Raw genomic sequence first — 21,722 nt, forward strand, 5'->3', positions numbered from 1 at the left:
GAATCCATGACATCCTGCCCTGGGAAGTCATCTATGTGTTTTGTTCCCAAAAATGAAGCTGGCAAGTATAAAAAAAAACTTTAAAATGAAATCTGGAAAAATCCAAGATGGCCACTGAAGACCTAGTTTGACTAAAAATAGCCCGGGAAAACCTCAGACAACCCTCAAAAACCAAGATTTTAGGGTGGGGGAGGGGAGGGCATGCAGGGAAACTACCTAAAAACCCCTTCTGAAAGAACCCCCCCCCCAAAAAAAAAATCTCTGATTCAAGCTGTTAGCTGGTATTCACAGAAACATGCTGATAGGGCAGAACAGGGAGATCCCTCTGCCTCAACTTGCTGGAAAGTTGAACTTTTGAATCTTCTGACTGCTCCACCAGCCTGACTTCCATGACCGGTCACCTCTGCTACACTTGGACATGCTGCTCAGCATGCCTGAGCCCCGATCTGATGTGCAGGCTGTCCAGAGGGCTTACTGACAAGCAGGGAACAGTCCAGAAACAGACTTTCCCAAAGATCTGTGATCTCCCGCAGTCGGAGCTGTCCCCACAGGGAACCTCTGAAGCACGAGGGTAAAAACCATGAATGCAAAGATTGAAATTACACGAAATAAAATACGTGGAGAAAAGGTAAGCTCCTACATCTCCTACATGGCTTGTAGGAAAAAGACTGATATTTAAAGAACCAGCGACAGTGATGAGATATGAGGGGGAGAAGTTTAAGTCTCTGAAATTTGAGGCTTCCTACAAAGTCCTGGCAGGTAGACAGAAATAACCCACTGGTCCTGGACTAAAGTGGGATTGTACAAGAAACTTCTATTACTTCAACACAGATTCTCAAATTTATTGAATACAGGAAGCAACCTATTGAGCTATGAGTGTGATTAATCATCATTAAAACATACACAAAGGCAATTTCAACAAGTTTCAAGTTTTCTTTTTGGCCCAGTCTCAGCTGTACATGCCAAGCAACAATATGGCAATGTGTTCTCTCATCTCTAATCTGTCTCCTATAGAGAGATGTAACTGATTTTGAGCTTTTCCATTTCTAGGCTTTTAAGTTTCTCTTTATTTATCTGCTTCCTCCAGAAGCAGTAAATTGATTTCACAAAAGTGTCATGTGCGATAGTAAAGTCCAGAAATGTGAAAAACGTTTTCTCTGCCAAAAAAACCAAAAGGTGGGCGAGGTTTAAATTGGGCTTATAATTCATTTTGGAATGTTGTTATTAGGGTTACGCGGCTGACACTGAATATGATAAAGAATGGGTTTCATTGACTATTTAAGAAATCAACAAAAAGTCATTCCACACACTTGGCAAGTACATCATTGTATAAAAACAAACCTATTGCTGAAAGAAATTTCCAGCAACAGCCTCCTGAACCACAGCTATTGCTTATTAGATCATGCAGATATAACTGATCTATACATTTGGGGACATTAGTAAGCAGAAATATAAAGTTATCTTTCACCTTTCAAGCACATGGTATTTTAATCAGGACACTTTACATGCATACTAATACATACATGGAGCAGACAGTGCACTATATACTACAAGAGGACATGAAGATCAGTGAGACAAAGTAATCACATACTGCACCATAACTACAGAGATTATAATATGGTTCTTCTATAAACAAATTCCAATATCTTTTGACAGCCCCCTTTCAACATTCCCAAGATTTCCAACAATGTTCTTAAAATACTGACAGCTTCCACTTCTGTCAGTACCAGCCTTGCAAATAGTCTCAAAATGCAAGCTGAGAATTCCCAGTACTGCCTGAAGATTGATTCTTGCACAGTCTGATCAGTGCTTGATGCAAGGCTAATATTTCAATGCCAAGAAAGCTACAGCTATGAATACTTAAACATAAATAGGTGAAAAGATAAATTACTCCATAAATATGCATTGATATACCAACTTACTTTTAAGCACTGCACTTGTCAAATGCTGAGCCACAGCCAAATTGTTCAGCAGCACTGATGTAAGATGATATACCAGCTTCAGCTGATCCACTCTGTGTGAAAAGCCATGCCAAATAGATTGTAGCACTGCTAACTAGGGCTCTTAAATCAGACATATGATTGTTAAAAATGTATCTGGCATATGTCAGATCTGAGATTCTCCTGAGGCGAACTATATTCAACCTGTATGTTTCTCTCAGCTGGGTCAGATGAAATAGGATGATGTAACAGTGCATAATATTTGTATATGCTTTGAAAAATCATTTTTAAGGAGACTTTTTTCAATAAAACGCAAAACTAGGTTTTTAGGGGGTAGCTATTAAGGCCCAAAGAATTACACAGAATCACTGTTTTGATAGGTAAGTTATATTTTGCCTGTTTAATCTATACTGAACATACATGCAACATGATTTTTGTATAACCAAAGAAGCCAGTAACGGACAAATTTGATTAAAACTACTACTACTTTTCATGCCTTGATGTACAAAATCTCGTTTGGTTATAGCTAAAACACAAAACTTATGCTTGATGATATACTTAAGTCACCCTTTTCTCTGAAGACCCTTAAGGAGACTCAGCTGACAAGGTATAACCCAAACTCTTTTAGTAAAATGTTTACGTGTACCTAATATACTCTCAGAGGCATATATAGGGGTCCGTTTACTAAGGCACACTAGCTGATTTAGCACACGCTAAACGCTAATGCATCCATTATAGTCTATGGATGCATTAGTGTTTAGTGCACGCTAAATCGGCTAGCGCTTTAGTAAAAAATCCCCATATTGAGCTACATTAGATGTTTCATGTGGCAATTAGTGCATATTAACTACTAATGCGGCACCATGCTGTTTGCACACATTAAAATCCACATTAAATTCCTGATGTCGAAATTTGCATTAAGGGCAGTAGAATGAATAAGGACTGTGCCATGCAATTAGCAGTGGGTTGCTACTGCACATTAAATGTTATGTTTTATCTGCTGTGTTAGCAGTTAATGTCATTTCAAAAAGTAAGCAGTTTGCCATACCTCATCAGCTGTGGTAGCTACCTTTGCTTTGTACTACTAGCATTGCGGCCCTCCCAAGGTTTTGTACCCAAACAAGTCCGGTTTAAAACCTTAGCACACTATAGCGGTCTTAATGTTTTACCCCTTTGCTTTTCCTTTTTTTTTTTTTTTTTTAACCACACTGATCTTTTCTTGCAAAACAGATCTTCAGTGAAACTACATTTACATTCTAAATAATAAAATGAAAAACTGGTCCTAACACAGGTGTAATACTTGGAAACAATATGGAATTTAAAAAAGGTACCCATTACACAGATGTGCCTGTATGCAGCTGTATTTCTATAAAGCAAATAAATACTCAAGGCCACTAATCCCTACAGGGGAAAGAACGTTGCTTTCTAGTACAATAGACACTATATTCCTGAACTTGTGGGTAGTTAATTTCTTCTCACAAGAATTCTTATAGGAGGCTTCATTAGCATTCTTTTGCTCCGCCTTCCATCCCTTTGAGTTGACCTCCAATTCCTCAGTTGTTTCTCAACAAGAGAGATGGTAAGAGCCTATCTTTTCTGCTCGTTTATTTTTCAATTAAATTGGGGGGGGGGGGATTTCTAACCGTTTGCGAGGCTTTTCATGCTGCCGAGGATCCCATTCTTGAGACTGCTTTGGATGCGGGAGAGAAAAGACTCTGAAGTTGAGGGTCTCCTTCCAAGGGGCTGACTGCTTTGCAGTACAGTACACCTAATTGAATAACCTGCACTAAAGGTTCAGGGGATCAGGGACCATTGTCTTGGGAGCAAGGCTCACTCCAGGTGTGTCTACAGTGGACTTAAGCGCAGGCTGAGTGGCTCCATGAGGTTTTTTTCAGCATCAAGGCCGACTGATCTCCCCCCCCCCTAATATGCACGTGCAAAGTCCGATGGGGGGGGGGGGAGTTGAGGTCTCCAGTTGGTTCGTTGGACCCAAGAGGCAGTCTGAATTCCAGGCTTGTTGAGGCAGAGATTTTCCCTGTAAGCTGTTTACAGCTTCGGCACTTGCAGCTCTCAGCACGGCACAGCTAACAGGCTGACAACATGGAATAATAAAGGGGGGGGGGATGTCTTTAAAACCAATTTTTTGTGGTTCTGGGGTTAGAGCTAGGATCCTCCACCTCTAAAATCCCCAAAACACTAGTTTTGGACCTCCGTGTAGCTCTCCTGGGCTGTTTTTGGTGCTACAATCGCTGCCATGGCAGATCTTGGATTTCTCAATTTGAAAATAATTACATTACATTAGTGATTTCTATTCTGCCTTTTATCTTGCGGTTCAAGGCAGATTACATAAGAATTGTTATGATATTAAGAAGTACATATGTTAAGATATTAAGAAGTTCTTTAGGAATAGTTTTAAAATTTTCTAATCTGCTAAGTAGTAGTTGGTAATTGCAGGAGGAGTTTGGAACATGTTTAGTTGTGTTATATTGGTTTTATGTATTTTTTGAAGAGTAGGGTTTTTGTTTCTTTTTTGATTAGCCTCTATCTGCTTCAAAAACCTCGATTTTGCTTAAAAACAGGTGTTAAGGACTCCTCAGGTCAGATATCTTGGATTCATGCCATGTTTGCGATGGATGGCCATCTGAGGATTGTCCATGTTCCACATGCTGCACAACACGTGTAAGGCAGGCGGGAGCCACTGGATTAGCGTCCTCTGGTCTCTCGGGGTGTTAATGCCCAGTTGGTGTGAAGGGCAGGAAAAAAGTCCAGATTTGAGCCGGGAAGCAACACAAGTGCGTCTCTGGCAAAGCACAGCCTTAGTGCTGCCGCAAAACCCCAGAAAGTAGCTCATGAGCATCTGCAGGGGCTGTGTCTTAGTCAGGGCCGCATGGAACCCTTGGGGATTGCTGCCCTGCTGGTGCCGGGGATTTCTCCCCTAAGAGTGCAATTCCCCAGCAAAAATGCCATGTGCAAGATAGGGATGTCCAGTCTGAAGAGGACTAGGATGAAGTGTGCTCTATTTCAATACCTTTACTATCCCAGTTAGGGTCCTTTGTAGCAGGAGATGAGATCCAGATCTGTTGGAGGCCCCTGATCTCGGGGATGACAACTGTGCGCAGATTGTTTAAGCCTTCAGCGCTTTAAAAGATGATCACAGAATTTCTCCAGGAACAAAAGCACAGGCCACCTGTTTTCCCACTCATAAAGACATTACCAAAATGCTCACAGACCATTTCAAGGTCTCGGAGGGGCCCCTTTGGTTGGCCAAACCTCTATCTGATAGATACTGAATTTAATTAGCTCTTTATCCCACCAAAGGTGGATTCACTGATGGTGCAGGTTACAAAGTATACCTCCATTCCCAGTGAAGGCAGCATGGGATTAAAGGATGCACAGGACTGCAGGCTGAATTTTGTTCATAAGCTCTTCAAGGGTGCAGATGATGAATTAAAAGCAGCAGCGTCATCGTCCTTTGTTGCTTGGGCTTGCAAGTCCAAGTTGCGCCACAATCCAGAGACCATTGTTGGGAGAGATTACCAGTTTTTAATGTCTGGAGTGGATTATGTAGCTGTTTCTCTGTATGATCTTTTCAGTCCTAAGCAAAATGTCTGCTTATTTCCTCTCTGCCTGCAGGATGCAATGGATCCGTGGGTGGGGGATTCCTTCCTCCAAGGTGATTTTGAGTAAATTACCATTTAAAGAACATTTACTTTTTGGAAAGGTCTGGATGATCTCCAGTATGCAGGATTGTAAGCCAAAGTCTTTACCAGACAGCAGACCTCGAGCTCCTAGGGGGTCAGGTTGTGGTAATTTTCATGCCTCCAGACAATATTGTCAGTTTTTGGGAGGACCTACAGGCCAGAGATCCTTTCAAGGCTCCAAAGATTTGGAGTGGCCATGCACCCCCAATCTTCAGGACCCTGCTCTGCCACAACTCCTAAGATGTAATTATGACAACAAGCACACCTGCATAGAGTGGGTATACAAGTACATCCATATCTAGATGACTAGCTAATAAGAGCCCAGTCTGAATCCAAAGGCAGACTAACAGTTCACAGAGTAATTCAACTGCTGCAGAAGCTAGACTGGGTAGTCAACTTTTGGAAGCGCCACCTGGAACTGACGCAGATATTGGAGTATCTGGAAGTCCAGTTCAACACTAGGGAGAACAAAGTGTTCCTCTCAAAAGCCCACAGAAACTTCTGCATCACATATGGGAGTTTCAGAGCGAGACTGCTCAGCCAGCCTGCCATTATTTACAGGTGCTAGGATCAATGGTTGCAACCATGAAAGTAGTCCTCTGGGTAAGGGTGTACTTGCATCCGCTCCAGGATGTGCTCCTCTCCAGATGGTGCCCACAGAAGGATGCTCTACTTTCACGATTGTGCCTGCAGAGGGATGTGCTCCAGCAGTAGGTGCCTTGGACAGCGGAAACTCTTCACAATCTAGCCTGGTGATTAGAGCCTCAGTCTCTTACCAGAGGATTTCTCCTTCTCATCTCTGCATGGGTGATCCTGATGATGGACACATTGCGAGGGGCGTCCAGTTCAGGGACACTGGTCCCCTTCCCAGAGGAAGTGGTCAATCAATCGCTTGGAACTTCAAGCCATCCACAGGGTACTTCAGGCATTTGGGAGTTAACTGAGAGCAAAGTGGTACAAGTTTTCTCGAACAATACAATGGTGGTGGTCTTGTCAATCACCAGGATGTACCAAGAGTGCTAACTCTACTTTTGGAAGCCCAGCTACTGTTTCAATGGGCAGAAGCCCATTTCTTTCCACTCTTGGCAGCACATGTGGTCAGAGAGTGCAATGTGCAAGTGGATTTCCTCAGTCAGAAAACCCTACATCCCAAGGAGTGGGTCACTGTCTCAGAAGCCTTCACCTTCATTGTGAATTGGTTGCAATGCCCGACATTCGGTCTGATGGTATCGGCAGCCAACAAGGCAGCAGCTTGGTTCTTCAGTCAAAGATACAAGACATGAAATGAAGGCCTGGACACTCTGGTACAATCATGGCCAAAGGCAGGAAGTCTTGACGCCTTCCCTCCATGATATTCTGTGCAGGATAATGGTATACTAAGGGCTGGTGATACTAGTAGCACTATATTGGCCAAGGTATCCATTGTATGCAGACCTGGTCCATCTACAAAGGAATCAAGGTCTAAGATGTATGAAGAAGGAGACTATAGCCGCATATGCAAATGTCTGGAAGCACTTCCAAGCTTGAAGCGCTCAGTACCGGACCTGAGGTGAACTCAGTACTGATCTCTGTGGTGCTCACCTTCCTGCAGGAAGATCTGGAAAAAGGCCTAGAGATTGGGTCCCTAAAAATTCAGATTGCAGGGCTCTCATGTCTTGGGCTTATAATTAATAGAAACACTTTAGCCACACATCCAGATGTGGCCAGGTTTTTGAAGGGTGCTTTGCACCTCCATCCTCTGCAGCGACAGTCTTTTCTTGCATGGAGTTTTAAACTGGTCCTAAGGGCGCTAGGTAGAGAACCCTATAACCTATTGAGCGAGCTTCTCTGATGGACCTTACCATCAAAATGGTGCTTTTGGTGGCGATTACCTCAGTCCGAATGTCAGGCTTTGTCATGCCAAGATCCATTTCTCAGAATTTCAGATTCCAGTGTGGTCTTATGCACAATCCCATCTTTCTTACTGAAAGTGGTTTCCAGCTTCCACATCAACTAAGTACACTTGCCTGCCTTCACTCCCTCAAGATCGAGAGTGATCAGGTGTTGAAATTGTTGGATGTGGGCAGATTTACTGTGGTATGTGGAGGTTACGAATAAATTTAAACTGACGGATCATCTGTTCATATGGTTGGGGGGCTGCCTGCAAAGGCCACCCAGCCTCGAATGCGACTATTTCAAAAGGGATCCATATGGACATTTCTTCAGCCTATATTGAAGTGGAAAGTGTCTGCCTATATCCATGAAGGTGCGCTCCACTAGAAGCGTGACTTCCTCAAGGGTGAAATCTTCAGCGGTGTCCCCGTAAAAAAATCTGTGGAGCGCCCACTTGGTCTTTTCTCCATAAGGTCACAAAGTTTTACAGGGTGGACGTGGAGGCCAAACAGGACTCCACATTCAGATCTTCAGTTCTGATAGCAGGCTCCTCTGTCCCACCCTAAACTCGGGGGATTGCTTTGATTCATTTCAGAGGTTCAGGAATAAAATGTTGTACTAGAAGGAAAGATTAAGTTCTTATCTCGGTAATCTTCTTCCTAATAGACAGATACTCTATTCCTGAAGCACGCCCTATCAGATGATCATTTGCCTGCTTACTGCTTCAAATTTGCTGGGGAATCCAGACATCTTGTTTCTTTCCTTTATTCAGCTTTGACAAGGATAAAAAATGCATTTGCCGCATTGAAAAATCTAGGGGTTATCTATAGAATCTCCCAGGTTGGGAACTTGTTTGTAATGTAAGTTGCCTTGAACCTATTTAGGCATATAGTTTGACTCATAAATCCCAGATTAGATTTTTTTTACCTTGTTATGTATTGCAAATGGTTAAGTGGTATTTTATGTTATATATTTAATGATATGAGCAGAGCAGACATGTTTCTCGGTGAACACCCCATACCCCTCCCTATTCTGTTTCTTCTCCAGGGCTATCTGCTTTAGTACGAACTGAGGAATTGGAGGACAGACCAGAGGGATGGAAGGTGGAGCAAAAGAATGTGAATGAGGCTCCCTACAAGAATTCTCACAAGAAGGGACTGACTACCCAACTTCAGGTATAGAGTGTCTGTCTACTAGAAAGAAGTTTACCGAGTTAAGAACCTAATCTTTCTAAAGGAAGTAAAGGAAGTAAATAAAGAGAAATAGAAGATAGTATTGCCTGGAATTATTTATTGCCTGTGGAAGTCACTATAACTTCCCAAGAGTCATCATATTTTTCTACTATACAAATAAAATTGCTAGATCCTGAATTTATGAAATTAATTTGCAAAGGAGGGAACTATCCACAAAGATGATGTGAAGACTTTATTCTCACAAGATTTTTGTCTTTTGATAGTGAGAATGGAGAGTGTGGGTTCATGGGCTGGCACAGACAAAAGATGTAGAATAGTCAAATCTAGGGCAGGTCTTAGCACTTGTGGAGCCCTATATGGACAAGACTGGCATCTAACCCCCTCTCTCTTTCTGACACTCTCCTCCCCAATTGTACCTTAAATTGTGTCTCTCCCTGCGTCTACAGCTTGCTGGTGGCAGAAGTGATTCACCTGTGCTGCCAGGGGCTAGAACCAAAACCATCCTATGGCTTCTCACTCCCTGTAGAAATAGGAAGTTGTGTCAGCGGAGGTGGGACACCATAGATGGAAGGCTCTGGGACTGGCCCCTGGCAGTGCAGGTGAATAACTGTCATTAATGGTGAGCTACAGACAGGGAGACACACCATTAAAGGTATAACATAGAGGGGTGGGGGTATCAGATAGAAAGATACCCGACTCCAGGGGAAAGGGTTCAGAGAAAGAATCAAAAGGGTTGAGAGAGGGGTGAGATGCTGGATTCAGGGGCAAAAGAGAAGGAAACAAAGGTGCTGCCTTGGTTAAGCATGGGGACCTGTACCACTGCCCATTGTCCCTGCTTAAAGTTTGGCCCTGGTCAAATCTATGCCACGTGTTTTAATTTTTATTTTTAAATATATGGATTCCTATACCAAAAAAACAAAGATTTTAATTTGTCATGTACCAATGCATACACACACATCCATGTAAAGAATTCCTTCCTAGCCATACCATGGTTAATATTTTATAACATGTTACCATACAAACAAAAGTAGCCAGAGAAGTCAGCTGGCCAAAAAAAACCAAACAAACCCAAACCACCTGCAGATATACAAATTGCTGAAAAACAAAAAAGGGGAAATCCTTATACTGTTATCATTAGGCCAACATCAGCTCACAAACAGTGCAGCTGTTAGAATGCTGGTAGAAACCTCCATTGCACATTTGCTTGTCTTTAATTATTATTTTTGCACCAGAAGTTAAACTGTACAAAGGATGGTACAGAGGCATATATAAAAGCAGAGTACAACAAAGTCTCAATAGAAAAAGAAGAAAAAATTAATATGTATTGGGCTGCCCTGAGCAAATGCAAAAAGGATAGATTTCTTTTCTTTGCTGCTGTTTCTTCTTTTACAAAAAGAAAAATTGTGTACATTAAAAAGAAGCCATTTTAGAACAAGATATGTTCATAATAAAATGCCCCAGTGTCATAGAGGCACTGCCTAGAACTTCACTCCTGGAGAATTATAGATGATACACCTAATATTAGCCACTTGAACACAATCTTTTTGCACAATGCTGTAACTGGGCCATTTCAAACAGAACCATCTTTTTCTGTTCTGCTTAATTACGGGGGCATTTCCAAAAAAACACCTGCATAGATACAAAGACTGCAGGCACTTATTTTAGTTACAGTAACTATCTAAACTGTCAAATCAGGCTGTGCACAGCATATAAATAACAATAAATACATAATTTTACCCATGGACTTTGCACCAGTTCTCAAAGGAAAAGCGAGCCTGCTTGCCCTTTGAAAAATGGCCCTGGAAAGAACCTACAGAGGTTTGCCCTATTCTTTTTATGGGTATATTGCTACAGAAAATCTCTTTATACCAGGCCCACCCACTTTATACCCCAGTTATATGAACTGTTGATTCCTGTGCAGACTTTTAGTTAAGCAATGACTGAACAATTCTGAAATGGCCAACTAAGACTGATAAATGGCTTTTGAAAATTGCCCACTGTGTGGCCTATTATGGACATTATGTATCCCACCTACTGTATACAGTACATGAAATGATTTAAATATAGCCCCTTTTTCCTCCTTCCTCCCCTTCAAAGTACATGCTTTTGATATTTTTTTTTTCTAATAATGTTTCTTTTGAGGAGCACGGGGAGGGGGAAGACTGATATCAATTAATCATATTTGGTTACAACACTTAGAGAATACAAGCAGATTTCACTTTTGTGCCTAGTTGTATTTTCCTGAAATATGTCACCACAAACAAGAGAACGGACTTAAAAAATGTTAAAACAAACAATGTATTATAATTGTTATTTTTATTTTAAAAAAAGGATGTATTTGGCATTTTTTCTGCTTACTCCTGAATAGTTTAAGGCCCTGAGATTAGAACATCATCTTCTTGGGACCACAGGGCTACTTAACCCTAGTGCAGCAAATATTTTTATTTTTTTAAATCCTATCAAAGTTCCAGCTTTATGTTAGCAATCTGTTTGCGCCGAGTTGAAGCACAGGTTCTTCAATTATTTTTCTCGGTTTAGAACAAACTGAATTATCCAATCTGTCAAAATGTGGGACTCACTGTACAAGTGTTTTGGCTGGCATGTCCATTAATGAAAACAAACCCTGTAGAAAAGGTAAGCTCCAGCTGTAAGGAAAGTTAACATACAGACATTGACTACAAATGGCTTCCAATTTGACCACAGATTCTCCTCTTCACCTTCTGCATTTTCTGTTTTCACATGCTCATCTTTGTGAGGTGAAGTATGTCGATTTTGATCAACAGTTCTTCTTTTGATTTCAGTGTCTTGATATGTGCTGGAATACAGAAAAAAACAAATTAGAGGTTCAGTACTGAATTCTTCAGTGGAAGAAGGCAGAAAAAATATACATTGCAAAGTAAAAAATTTGAAATAAGATAGTTGTATCCACGCTTCTAATTGCTTAAGAAGAATACATTGGGCAAGTTTCATAAATGTTTACATAGTTATAAGAGCCATGTGACCTTAATTTCTTTTTGAAAACTGTCCTAGCAAAAAGTACCTTTAGAAATTTGCACTTTTTTTTCTGCATATACCTTTTTTCTGTAGTATATAAGCATATACTTTTCAAAGATGCAAACTTATATGCATTGCCTTCCCTGATTTAATATTATCCCTAGTTCAGGTTAAATCAAGCAATGCATATACTTTTAGCTGTGTGAAGGGTAGGCAATTTTCAAAATGCCTTTAAACACAGGCAAATGAATTTTAAAAACTGTTCTGCCCATGCAGTGTAAAAGCAGATATATGGAAACTCCATTCACTCAATCAATGAATCTAAAAAAGTCGATTGCTTAACTATAATGGAGGTTCTCTATGGACAGCTGGGGAAGGCATTCCAAACTGGGAGCCTCATGTGATGCTATTCTGAAGCTCCCATTTTGGAATAGTGCTTTCTTAGCTCAGGCAAAACCTGAAAGTATTCTTCAGTGTGAACAGGGATGCCCATACTTTAACACAGTGTTTCTCAACATACAAAATTAATTGGAAGAGCTGCAATTGTGGGCAAGCTTGGAGTGCATTTTTGTTCCATATGGCCCAAAAATATGGAAGAACTCTAAATCAAAAGGCATTTATTAATGTGTTAATGTAAAGAAAACCCACTCAGTCCATAGATACAATAAAGTTACCTGTTTATGTTGGGCTGTGAAGTTAAGGAAGCTCTCCCATCAGGCACAGTCTCTTCCACAGCAAGAACTGCGCACTTTGCTAGCTCTTCCTGGTGTTTCGGGAAGAATTCAGATTGTTCCGGCATTCTCCCATTGTGAATTTCTGAGGTACGCTTTGGTGGTCTTGGTGGTGGCGGGGTGTGCTCTGGAGGTGGGTCTAAGTCCTCATTGGAAAGTTCTTTCCATTGTTCCTTCAAAGAGAAAACTTATTTATGTATTTCTTTTTTGTTTTGCAATATTACTTCAGAGCTTAATTTTTTTTCCAAAATCCAGCAACATTAATCAAGTTTGTTACCCTTTCTGAAAACTGTTATATTAGTTACCCTCCAGTACTCATCTACAGGGGAAGCTTTAGTAATAGGCAATAAACTGCCAGAAGGTGATCTGCAATCTTCTGTGTGTTTTTAGGATGCTGGAATAAATACTATCAAGATCAAGTGATTTGCTCTTATTCAGTTTAACAATTTGCTCTAGCATATCTTCCAGATTCACACTGGTTTACTTCAGTTCCTCTAACTCAACCCCCTACAAAGGGTGGTTTCAACATATCTCCCCAATATCCTCCACCACAAAAAGTAAAAGCAAAGAATTTCTCTTACATTTAATTCTAGCAAATAAAGAGAAAACACATACCTGCACCGAAGAGTCACCCATAATGAATTTTGCTCCCTCAATAACAGCCAAATAAGAGAAACGAAGCTGATCTGATGTCTGGATTAGACCCATTCTATACTTCCTCATTTCCAGCAAAACCTGTTTGATGCCCACTGAAGAAGGATCTTTTCTCTTATCCATCTAAATGCAGTCAAAAACAATTACTGGAAGTACAACTTGAAACACATTATTTTTCTAGTTTATAACTCTTTCCTAAATATAAGGAGATTGGTTACTATGCTAATCCACTTGCAAGCACAGACATACAGTGGTACCTCGGTTTACAAGTGCACCAGTTTGCGAGTGTTTTGCAAGACGAGCAAAATATTTGCAAAATTGGTGCCTCGCAAACCGAGCTTCCCTCGATGTACAAGCGCCTCCACCCTGCGATCCGGCACCTCCCCGCTTGCGTCGCCCCACCGCCGCGATCTGACATCCTCCCCGTACCCATCACCCACCCGAACACATCACTTAACCCGCATCTGGCACCCGGCACTGGCACCAACGTACAGGACATGCTGATGCCGGTGCCCGAAGATCTGTCATCCTTTTTGCTGGGCCTTGAGCATCTGCGCATGCTCAAGGCCATAGTTCCTTCTCTCTCCGAGATTCTTGAGATCTCCGAGAATCTCGGAGAGAGCAGGAACTAAGGCCTTGAGCATGCACAGATGCTCAAGGCCCAGCAAAAAGGATGACAGATTTTCGGGCACCGGCATGTCCTATGCGCTGGTGCTGGGTGCCAGATAGGGGGTAAGTGATGTGTTCGGGTGGGTGATGGGTATGGGGAGGATGTCTGATTGCGGCGGGGGCGATTCGAGCCGGAGGGGGGATTCTGGATCATGGGGGGATGGCAGATCACACGGCGGGGGGGCCTTTGTGAGCGGGGGAGCAATGCTGGTTCTCGGGAGGGGGGGGGGGAACAAATCAAGCGAGTTTCCCTTACTTTCTATGGGGAAACTCGCTTTGATATGAGTAATTTGGTTTACGAGCATGCTTCTGGAACGAATTATGCTCGTAAACCAAGGTACCACTGTATAAGTAAAAGCATTAAAGGAGATTCAAAATTCTGCAGAAAGAATGTAGGTTGGAGTGTCCAAATTTGAACACATCTCCCCAATTTTGAAACAGCTGCATTGACTCCCTATTTAGTTTCAAATACAGTACAGTCAAACTGGTATACGAGCGCACCAGTTTGCGAGTGTTTTGCAAGACGAGCAAAACATTCGCAAAATCGGCACCTCAGAAATCGAGCTTGACTCAATTTACGAGTACCCCCCCGCCCCCCCGCGATTTGGCATCCCCACGCATCCACCCACGTTGGCTTACCCCCATATGGCACCGGCACCAACGCATAGGACATGCCGGTGCCCGAAGATCTGCCGTCTTCCTTTTGCTGGGCCTTGAGCATCTGCGCATGCTTAAGGCCTTCTAGTCTCACTCTCTTGGAGATCTCTGAGAATCTCGGAGAGAGTGAGACTAGAAGGCCTTGAGCATGCGCAGATGCTCAAGGCCCAGCAAAAGGAAGGCGGCAGATCTTCGGGCACTGGCACTGGCATGTCCTGTGCGTTGGTGACGGTGCCATATGGGGATAAGCCAACGTGTTTGGGTGGGTGGGTGCGTGAGGAATGCGAAATCGTGGAGGGGGGCGACATGAGGGGGGGGGATATGGAGCAGCGCCGGTGGCCTTGAAGGGGGGGGGTTTAAGGTGGAGCAGCGCTGCTGGCCTCGGGGGATGAGGATGGGTCGGAACGTATCAAGCGAGTTTCCCTTAGTTCCTATGGGGAAACTCGCTTTGATATACGAGTACTTTGGTTTACGAGCATGCTTCTGGAACAAATTATGCTCGTAAACCAAGGTTCCACTGTATAACGTGTTTTCTATTATTCAGCAGACTGTGTATGGTATTTTACAGAACTGTTTCAGGTTTATTGTGCAAGGTGATCATTGAAATCGGAGTAGAGTAAAAGTTGCTCTATCCAATGCTTTTTGAACCAAAGTGATTAAATTTCAGGCTGGTCCTTGAAGTTGCCCATTTGTTTCGTATGACACGCTCAAAAAATTTAGGGCCTCTACTTAGGCATCTCTTTCTAAATGAATTTCATGTTTTCGAGGTTGAAACTTTGCAAGGCTTAGTTTTTCAAGCCAGAGCATCTATGTGCCAAGTTTCATTGAAATTGGAGATGGTAAGGAGGGGATCATTCTGAAAATTTGTACAGTTGGTATGGAATAACCCTATTGTTATATTATTGTGATTATGTTTTGATAAACTTCTTAGATTTTAAGCAGGTGACAATTTTTTTAAATTAATAAATAAAACTTTGCCAATATTGTGACTAGCTCATGAGTGTTAACACGCCCTACATCATGTTACAACAGAATAAATGTTAACAACACCTTTTTACTGGATTAATATTTCTTTACAACATATTCCTTAAGTTTAAATAAGTTTTCTGCCTCTACATCAACTGTAAATGAAAGCAGAAGAGTTCGAGCTCCTGAACTAAAATTCAGATTGCATAGTTAACAAAACAATACAGTCATTAGTGAAAGAGTAGTGTGTCAACTGATCTCCCCTGTCAAAAATTTGTTTTTAACACACATACAAGGAAAAAGCTACATCACCACATGCAAATCGACTCTTACCAGCAAAAGACAAGTATCAACCAAACAAAAGGTCCCTGATCGGCCAATCCCTGCACTGCAGTGTACCACAATAGATCCATGTTCTACGTTGAGTGAACCAGATTCTCGTACTTTAAACAGGAAATTGAGGAATGATGCAGGTGACTCTGGGACTCCAAAATCAGGCCATGTGGTATAGTGAAAGTGCAGGATTTCTCTCGTCTCTTGTGACTGTAAAAAATAAATATTTGAGAAGTTTTATTTTTGATCATTTTTCCAACTCAATGCTAAACAAACTAGGAATAGCCCTCCACCATTACTTTCAGAAATGTGTTAGACTCCTTCCATGATTTGAACCCAATAAAGCATGTCTATTACAGAAGACTAGGCTAATATTTTAGGGGAGACAGATTCCCTCCATCTGTAAGCTTTTCAGCTTTGGTTGTGTTGTCACTAGATCTAATTAACTTTGTGATGGTATGCAAAAATCTTTTTGTATGCTACTAACTGGATCTCAAGATTTCCTGTTTTCTTTAAGATGATATTGTGCCACAAATCAGCATCCTTGACGTCCTAACTGAAAAAAAATAAGTGAAATTAAATTCAAGTCGGGTGTTGGAAGTTCTTTATGGTGGTTTGTTAGTAGTAGCTGCAGAGTTTCTGGAAGAAGTATTTTATACACAAAAACTTATTTTTAAAAACAATGGAAAACGTTGATATGGACTTTGGAACTAATGATTGTTGCTGTGATCATGCCTGGAAGCTCCTACACAATTTACATCTGTTCTTTTAGTTATAAACATTTGAACATCCCATTGGATGCCAATACATTTATTTTCTCAGATCGGTTTTATGTGCTAGTAGTAACAAATGATTGGCTGAGAATCTCGGCGAAAGGGAGAATTAGAAGGGCTTGAGCATGCGCAGATGCATGCTCAAAGCCGGCAGAGGCAGGAAGAAGATCTTCAAGCGGCACCAGCACGTCCTGTGGGCTGCATGCCGGTGCCAGATGGGGGTGGGGGGGTGAGTTAAAGTTGGTTGGGCAGGGGGTGCCTGTTCTCGCGGGGGGAGGGGGGGGGTGCCGATTTGAGCGGGGGAGGGGGCGCGATGCCGGTTCTTGTGCAGGTGCCAGACCGGGGGGGGGGTGAGTTAAAGTTGGTCGGGCGGGGGGCCTTTGCGAGCGGGGGGGGGGGGGGGGGAACGTGTCAAAGCGAGTTTCCATTATTTCCTATGGGGAAACTCGCTTTGATATACGAGTATTTTGGTTTACGAGCATGCTTCTGGAACGAATTATGCTCGTAAACCAAAGTTCCACTGTACTTGGTAAAATTAATAAAAAAAATATTTGAGAAAAAAAAATCCAAGATGGCCACTGCCAGAAAAATAGCACCAAAAATGGCCCATGGAGACCTCCCTGAAGGAAAATAAAAACACAGGGAAAGAGGTTTTCGAGGTGGGGGACAAGGGCTCAGAAACTCTCAAGTTCAACTTTAAAGGACCCCTCTACGATTTTCCCCATATGCTTCAATAGACTTACTCACTGTGCCATGTGGTGCCTGCCTGCTTCAACATAGGATTTCAGCTGGAATCAAAGGGAGATGAAATGTGCTTCACAGATTCACTGGACAAACCTGGTCTTCTGGCTGTCAGTTGGACCAAAGTCAAACTGAACCTCAAACCGCGAAAAACCATACCGGAAAAGGGGGGAGGGCCATGCAGACGCCCTATTAAATCGCAGCTGAGCCAAGAATGAGCCCACACTGCCTGAGCTCAAGCCCGTGACTAAGGGCTAGATTCACTAAGGCCACGGATCCAATCCGTAGCAGTGGGGCCGATTCACAAAGTATCCTCATGCAAAATGAGGGCGATCGGAGTCAAGCCCCCAACTGACCGCAGGGATTGCTGATGAGTGATCCCGATGCATGCGCAGACAATTTTCTTTGCCTATAGATGGTCTGTGCATGCTTACAGAGCTTAAAACTTTTTTAAAAAAACTTTTTTACTTTGCGAGCCTGTGGCTTTAACCCCTTGGTTTAAAACCACGCGCTCGCACTGCGGGAAAGGACATGAGAGTCGGGGCAGGACGGCAAGAAACGAGTCGGGGCAGAGAGCAGGGCGGCAAGAGGCGAGTCGGGGTAGACAGCATGCTTGATATTATTAGGTGCCATCGACTCGTGTTCAAGTCCTAGTGAAGGCACAGTATAAAATCGATTCAATAGGCTGAATTGAATTGAAATTTTTTTTCCTGAATCGGGCAGCACTAATATGTACTAATCTGGCTTGTTTAGTTTTACAATCAGTGCACTGATGATCTAGTGCTCACTGCAATATTTAAAGATGCTGCTTTTTCCTAGTTACACCCTTGATGTGACTTATGGATTACTACTAAAAATAATTTTTTCATATAAAGGAGGGGGTTGTTAAAAAATGATTGGCCTGGGGTGTCAAATATACTACGTACCCCACTGCTACATATACAGTATATTACAAGTTTCTTTATTTTTTGATATACCGTCTATCAGAACAAGTGTCTAAATGGTGTACAATATAATGAGGTTAGTAAAGAAATAAAAGAGGTGAATTAAAAACAATATCTTATCAAATATTAAAAATACTAGACAAGTTCAAATTGACGTACATGGAACAAAAGGGAAGTAGGGGAGGGGAAGTTTTTAAATACAGTCAAACATCGGTTTGCGAGTAACGCAGTTTGTGAGTGTTTTGCAAGACAAGCAAAACATTCTGGCAAATCGTGCCTCGCAAACCGAGCATTGACTTGATTTGCGAGGCCCCCCCCCTCCCATGATATGGCATCCTCCGCCCGCACACCCAAACACAATCTTTTACCCTGATCTGGCACCAGCACCAACGCACAGAATGTGCTGGTGCCCAAAGATCCTACCTCTTGCCTGGGCTGGGCCTTGAATATCTGTGCATGCTCAAGGCCTTCTGGCTCCTGCCGAGATTCTTGGAGATCTCCGAGAATCTTGGAGAGAGCGAGAACCAGAAGGCCTTGAGCATGCGTAGATGATCAAGACCCAGCCCAGGCAAGAGATAGGATGTTCGGGCACCAGCACGTTCTGTGCGTTGGTGCTGGTGCCAGATCGGGGTAAGGGATTGTGTTTGGGTGGGGGATGCTGGATTGCAGGGGGGGGGGGTTGATGCTGGATTGCGGAGGGGGAGGGGGGAGAGAGGGCAATGCCTGTTCTCGGAGGGGTGTGGAACAGCACCGGTGGCCTCAGGGGTTGGGGGTAAGGTGGAGCAACACCAGTTGCCTCAGGGGGAACTAATCAAGCGAGTTTCCCTTACTTACTATGGGGAAACTCGCTTTGATATGCGAGCAATTTGGTATACAAGCATGCTTCTGGAACGAATTATGCTCGTAAACCAAGGTTCCACTGTACATCGAAGTAAAATAAATAAAAAAGGGAGGTAATGGAGAATGGTGATACATTGGGGTAGGGATCACTTCAAGAGAAGCATTTTTGGTGTTTCAGGCAGTTCAGTATGTTGTTTTACAAAGGACTTCATGAGAATTAAGGACTTTAGAAGAGAGAGCTAGAAATAAAGAGTACAGGCGTCTTTAAAGAGAAAAGTTTTGAGTTTAGCTTTAATTTTTTCAAGAGAATTCTCTAATCAAAAATCTAATGGAAGGGCATTCCACAGAGAGGGGGCGGTGACAGATAAAATGGATTTGCAAGTGGTATCATAGAACAGTTCACGTATTGATGGAAAGGCAAGAGTGAAGCACATCTTTTTCAGTTGAAAAAACTCTAAAACACAAGGTCATGATATGATGCCAAAAGAAGATAGATTCAGGAGTTTATATATATATATATATAAATATATAAACACACTTAGCCTTTAAATATGTTATGTCCCTCTGCCTACATGGTTTTGGTTCTAACCACAAGGGGGCACTCTTGGCCACAGAATGCGTATGCTATCAACAAATCCAGAAGTACTGGAGAGGCAGAGGACCCACATGTCTTCAACTGAAATTTCAATAGACAGCTACTAGATAGAAGCTATTTCTTCAAGGAATTGGTGGTGGATACATGAAAAGCCTCTCTGAAGGCGGAAACAGCAAAAGCATAGCAGAATTCAAGAAAGTTCAACAAACATTAGCAATTCCTACTGCAAAAGTACAGGGGAAGCCTCTCAGAGCAAAAGCAGTCCAAATTCACTTTGTTACAATGGAAGATATTGACCATCTATTTTATTTGTTTCTAATGTTTTTCTTTTAACTCTACTGTATATATTGAGTTGCCACCATGAAATGGTTATTTTTAATTAGTTTGGCTTTATTATGCCTGTCTGGGTGGGATAACAAATTGAATATTACTGGCCAGGATGGCATTATTCTGAAAGGAAACAAAAAAGAAGAAATAATTTTGTTTTATTAGACAGAATATTACAGATTGTCTTTCTATTTCACAAGTGGAGCGGCATAATCCTCTGCCTCAGTAAGTCCTGGAACTGGACTGCTAGTCTTCTAACTGCCTCTTGGCCCAAACACCTCAGTCAAAGCCCCCACCTCAATCGAAAATCCATGCATACGAAGAGGTGGAGGAACACAGTCAGCTCCAATCCCAGGTATGCCTCCATGGAGCCTGCACTCAAGCCCACTAGCAGACGAACCTGGGGCAAACAAAGCTCCCAAGGTAATGGTCCCTGAGCCCCGATCTACGAATGCAGGCTGTCTAGAGGGTGCACTGCAGAGCAGCCAACTGCCTAGAAGCAGAAAGTCTGCAATCTCCCACAGCCAGAACAGACCTCATGGGGAATCTCTGCAGCACGAACACTGAAGCTGCAAAAAAGAAAGACTAAGAGAAAAAATAAACACAAGCAGAAAATACTAGCTCCTACTGTCTCGCTTGTAGGAAAGCAACTGGAAGACAGAAAAATAGATAAATGAGGCTTTCTACAAGCAGTCTCACAATAGGGGATGCATAACCCACTTGTCCAAGAATAGAGTGGGATTGTACAAGAATCATGGTTTTAGCCACCTTGAGGGAGCCTTCAGGGGTCTCTCAGGGCTCTTTGACTTGGATCCTCAAGTCCGGGTGCCATAGAAAAGATGTGGCTTGAGCCCAGACCCCACTCAGAAGAGAACAATGGGAGAAAAGGTTTTGTGGAGGAACTCAGTAATGATCTCCAGCAATGCCTAGGACTTAAAGAGTCAGCAAACACAGTAGGGATCTTTTCCTTGGTCTATAGCCGATATTGCCTCCTAGTTCTCTATATGAAGACTTCCTCTCCTAACATGGAAGCCTCACTTTGGGACAATAAAGGGATTAAATCTGACCCCTTGTCCTCCGAGTTCTTGCCCAATGGACCATCAGAGTCCAGAATAGCCTCAGCTCTCAGGGAAGAAGTGTTCTGAGCATCTAAGAGCAAACTGAAAAATGGTCCACTTGCCAGCAAACTTAACAGGCAGAGTTCTGCCTTGTGCATACGAGATTAATGAATGCTGGGGTAAAGGCCTGAGTAGGTAACTCTCCTTCCCCTTTAGGATGGAGCAATCACCTTTCCTTGAGCTGCAAAGCATCTACACCTTTACGGTGTGCAGGACCACTGTCCTGAGGCTTTAGAAGGTGTTTCCCCCCCCCCCATAGGACCTCTTGCCTTTCTCAGCTCTAGAAGACTGCAGAGGGGCTAAACCCAAAGCTCCTGCCCCTCCATTCAAGGGTGCCCCCTCATCCATCCAGTGCAAATAAGGCATGAAATAGGAGTAATTAGGGTCTGAGGATTCCATCCCTGTCAATTTTGAAGCAAAACGAGTTGTCTTGGATAAGCTGAATAACTTAGAAAAGAAATTGGGACACCTAAAATAGCCACAATGGCAGCATTTTGTCACCAAAAACAGTTTTTAAATGCTTCAGGGCTGCCAAAAAAATTCAAAAATTAGAATTTTAAAGGAGGGGGACCAACGATCTAACCGTAGAAACAGTCAAAACACAATTTTCAAATCCTCCCCAATTTTCCCATAGGATGTCAGAGCCTGTACTCACAGTCCATGTGCTGGGGAAA

General features: G+C 42.6%; 1 protein-coding gene across 2 annotated transcripts in view; it reads right to left on the bottom strand.

The window, feature by feature from the left end:
- Positions 1-3,103: 3,103 nt before the first annotated feature.
- Positions 3,104-21,722, bottom strand: part of PTPN1 (protein tyrosine phosphatase non-receptor type 1) — a 118,990-nt gene continuing 100,371 nt past the window's right edge. For both annotated transcript variants that reach the window (XM_033963473.1, XM_033963472.1), the window contains exons 6-9: positions 15,711-15,920; positions 13,047-13,208; positions 12,375-12,604; positions 3,104-11,521 (exon numbers count right to left, since the gene is read on the bottom strand). In XM_033963473.1, coding sequence (XP_033819364.1) covers positions 11,314-11,521; positions 12,375-12,604; positions 13,047-13,208; positions 15,711-15,920 — 810 coding nt within the window. In that variant the 3' untranslated portion in view covers positions 3,104-11,313. The remainder of the gene's footprint in view (positions 11,522-12,374; positions 12,605-13,046; positions 13,209-15,710; positions 15,921-21,722) is intronic.

Source organism: Geotrypetes seraphini, chromosome 11, assembly GCF_902459505.1.
Source record: "Geotrypetes seraphini chromosome 11, aGeoSer1.1, whole genome shotgun sequence".
Lineage (NCBI taxonomy): Eukaryota > Metazoa > Chordata > Amphibia > Gymnophiona > Dermophiidae > Geotrypetes > Geotrypetes seraphini.